The sequence below is a fragment of the Protobothrops mucrosquamatus genome, unplaced genomic scaffold, assembly GCF_001527695.2.
Source record: "Protobothrops mucrosquamatus isolate PMUCROS unplaced genomic scaffold, P.Mucros_1.0 scaffold4107, whole genome shotgun sequence".
Taxonomy (NCBI): Eukaryota; Metazoa; Chordata; class Lepidosauria; order Squamata; family Viperidae; genus Protobothrops; species Protobothrops mucrosquamatus.
The window spans coordinates 23,244-26,899 of NW_015390035.1; the positions used below are offsets into that span (position 1 = coordinate 23,244).

The 3,656-nt window shown below is 41.6% G+C and overlaps 1 protein-coding gene across 1 annotated transcript in view; it reads left to right on the top strand.

Moving 5' to 3' along the window:
• Nucleotides 1-218: 218 nt before the first annotated feature.
• Nucleotides 219-3,656, top strand: part of MANSC4 (MANSC domain containing 4) — a 5,104-nt gene continuing 1,666 nt past the window's right edge. Inside the window, exons 1-2 of the mRNA XM_029286572.1 lie at nucleotides 219-447; nucleotides 3,472-3,606. Coding sequence (XP_029142405.1) covers nucleotides 219-447; nucleotides 3,472-3,606 — 364 coding nt within the window. The remainder of the gene's footprint in view (nucleotides 448-3,471; nucleotides 3,607-3,656) is intronic.

Here is a 3,656-nt window from a genome sequence, read left to right on the forward strand (position 1 = left end):
TCTATTATGCCAACTCAAGATCTACCTCGTGCAGTTCAAGCAGCCGTGCAAAGATTGGGAGCGATTATTCCGTAGGTTTGCAAAGAGCTTGCTAATTCCACGGGAAATTACGGTCATCAGCTGCAAAGAGGTTACTCCGGCAGACAGCCCTGAGTTTCTCTTACTCCGCGTTTCTTCTGCCTTGGAGAAGGGACCTTTGCCAAGGAAATGTTTCTGAGATGTTTCTGTTAGTGGCTCTTTCAGAGGTCCTTCTGCTCTGGGGCTGGATGTGCAGATCGGAAGGCCTTTGCTCGCCTACCAGGTTTTACAAAAACTGCTGGATCCGACAGTTCCCGGGTCTTTCCCTTGATCTGGAGCATTCCCAGGAGCAAGGAGCACAGATCCTCAAGGTTTACGTTGCATCCACTGCCGGACAGTGCAGCCGGGCCTGCTGCATCCTCAAGGATGGTGAGGAATTATTTTCTTTAGGAAAGACTCGAGGGACTCCACAAGACAAAAGTATTAGCCTCTTGGGGTATCAGCATTTAATATATTTCTTTTTTTAACCTGTTCAAAAGCAAGGCAGGACATTTTTCCTTCCTTCCTTCCTTCCTTCCTTCCTTCCTTCCTTCCTTCCTTCCTTCAGGTTTTTCAGCTCAGAATCCAAATAAATCCCAATTAGACTCTGAACACAGCTTTATTTTCTTTGATCAAAGAATATATGCTGGGCACTCCACTCTCCTTTAGACAGCAGAGAAGATGGAGAGCAGAGAGAGCACGTAATCAAAAAGTTCTTGCTTTTTATAACCAACAAACATCACAAGGTTCCTACGCATCTAAAAAGTTCCTTTGAATCTCCTTATCTGTCCTGGCTTTACACTTCTGCATCTCTAAGCTTGAACACACAATGGCATAATAGCTGGCAATTAGCCCATTAACTTTATTACCTGGAAGGGGGTAGAGAGCTGTTAGATTTTAAAGCCACCGCAGAGAAACAAGAAGGGAAAAGATTTACAATCCAAGGAGAGAGAGGTGTTGCAATTTCTTAGCTAGGCTTTCTCTTGAAACAACACCATTTAAAGTAACAGAAACATTTTCTTTGGTCAGCACAGTTTAGAATACAATGGAGCACATACAGAAAGCAAGCAAAAATAAATGGACAATAGCTGTAATACATAAGAGACTGATTATACATAAAAGATTATATTTTGAAAGATTATACTTGGCTTGATCTCTATACTTCCTTCCTTCCTTCCTCCTTCCCTCCCTCCCTCTTTTTCTTTCTTTCTTTCTTTCTTTCTTTCTTTCTTTCCTTCCTTCCTTCCTTCCTTCCTCCTTCCCTTCCTTTCTTTTTCTTTCTTTCTTTCTTTCTTTCTTTCTTTCCTTCCTTCCTTCCTTCCTTCTTTCTTTCCTTCCTTCTTTCCTTCCTTCTTTCCTTCCTTCCTTCCTTCCCTCCCTCCCTCCCTCTTTCTTCTCTTTCTTTCTTTCTTTCTTTCTTTCTCTTTCTTTCTTTCTTTCTTTCTTTCTTTTTCTTTCTATCCCACCTTTATTATTTTTTACTAATAACTCAAGGGAGAAAGAACTGAAGAAGCTTCTTGGGTGCGAAGCAAAATGTCTTTAAGGAAAAACAAGAAAGTCCAGTTGCCTTTTGAAAAAGCACTTTTGGGACCACCGTGATCCAGATGACTGAGAATCTCCATAGACTTTTTTTTTCTGAAATAGTTTTTGGGAGTAAGGAGTCTTGCTTTACTAAAATGCAAAAGAGGTTATAACCATAGGAAAAGTTTGCAAAACAATTTAACACCATACAGCATTCACGGTCTTAGGTTCCTAAGCGTAATAGTAGCGTGAGAATGGAACCAACGACCCAAAGGCTTGGGGGCTCTTTAATTTCCAATGCATTTCCATCTACAAGAATGGTGGGTTTTTTTCTGTTGAAATTGCTTGCCTGAGATTGAAAGTGAATTTGGAATTATGAATGAAATTATAATGGCTTTTCCTAGTGCATGTTCCTTTCCACGTGCTTCCTATTATTGCTTATTATTGGCTACTATCCCAACACTCTGATGCTAGAACAATCTTTTAAAGCCTCTCCAAGCCATTCATTGCATTTCTTCAGGCAAGTTCAGAGCTGAACTTTCAAACAAAGAACAATGCTCTTGCAGGGCTCTGTCCCTCATGCATGCTACAAGCTGGTGGGATAAAGGGACTAACTGAAACAAGAGCCGAAGGACTAAATCCATCTATTACTGGAATATTGATCTGGCACAAGAAAATCCTTGTTTTCGTATTTAGGTATTCTGACACATAATCCTGCCAGCATATAACCTGGTCTTAATGCTTAGGCAAAAAGTATGAAAACATCAACTCATTAGAAAGATAATCTGCTTAATCCTTTTTGACCAAGATTTGGGGGTGGAAAGTGATAGGCCTAGAGAGTTATAATGTTTAGCATTTCTGTTTTTCAGACGGCTGTGGCATGAGCTGCCTCTACTATGTTCGTGGAGAGCATCACTGGTGGATTTAAGCAACCTGCTTCAACTCAGTCTTGACATCACTGCCACATTATCACAACGACCCATTATAGATTGGGTGTTATGTGATTGGAATGTAAAACTACTGAAGGGCCCCAGTTTATGAGTTCACAGGTTTATTTCAAGAACAAAGGGACATGGATCAGCTTAAAGCAGGGGTCTTCAAACTTGGCCCTTTTATGATGTGTGGACTTCAAGTCCCAGAATTCCTCAGCCAGGCACACGTGCCTGGCTGAGGAATTCTGGGACTTGAAGTCCACACGTCATAAAAGGGCCAAGTTTGAAGACCCCTGGCTTAAAGGTTCAACTTGATCTTTAGTGATTTGATTGGACTCTCGCATGTTGTTAGGGTAGAAGACCTCCTATTCATTAGGTCCTATTGTATACCTAAATGTTTTATGTTCAGTTGGCTGGACATTTGGTTTAAAGAGTAGGCAGCTGGGTCCTGCATTGGATGCTGGCTTCTCCGTTAGGTTTCATGTCAGATCAGTTCTGTGATCCATCAAGTGAAGACCTAGCTCCCTGGAGAAGTGCTGGGAAAAGAGGAAGGGAAGAGAAGAAGAGGATGACCAGTGAGTTGGATGGACTCAGTTACAGGGGCAGTAGGGTGCCATTGGGAGACCTGAAGGAGCAGGCTAGAGACGTATCATCCTGGAGAACACCTATCTGTGTGGTTGCTAAGAAGTTGACACCAACTCAGTCAATCAATCAAGCCCTACTTTTTAAAGAATCCCTGTGTCTAATATACTCTGATCCGGTGTGTTCTGTAGAACTGGGAGTTTTGTGAGAAATGGATAATATCCCATGAAGCCTCTCCACCCTCCCCCAAAAAAGCATCCTAATTGGGGGGGCTGGCTTTTTTTTAAATTAATAAGTCCCACAATCCCATAAAGCTCATCCAGCGGGACCCTTTGCTACAGGCCAGCTAAAAACTTTCCTGTCTCTCTCTACTTTCTAGTTTTCTGTAACTTGGCTGTTTTCTACTACAAAACCAATATCCATGCTATAAACTGCATTCACATGTATTGCCCAGTGCTGGAAAGCTGCATAGTGAAACCTACAAGAAATGTGGTCCTCTATAATATTACACCGGGTAAGGCATTTTAATGTATGTATGTATGTATGTATGTATGTATGTATGTA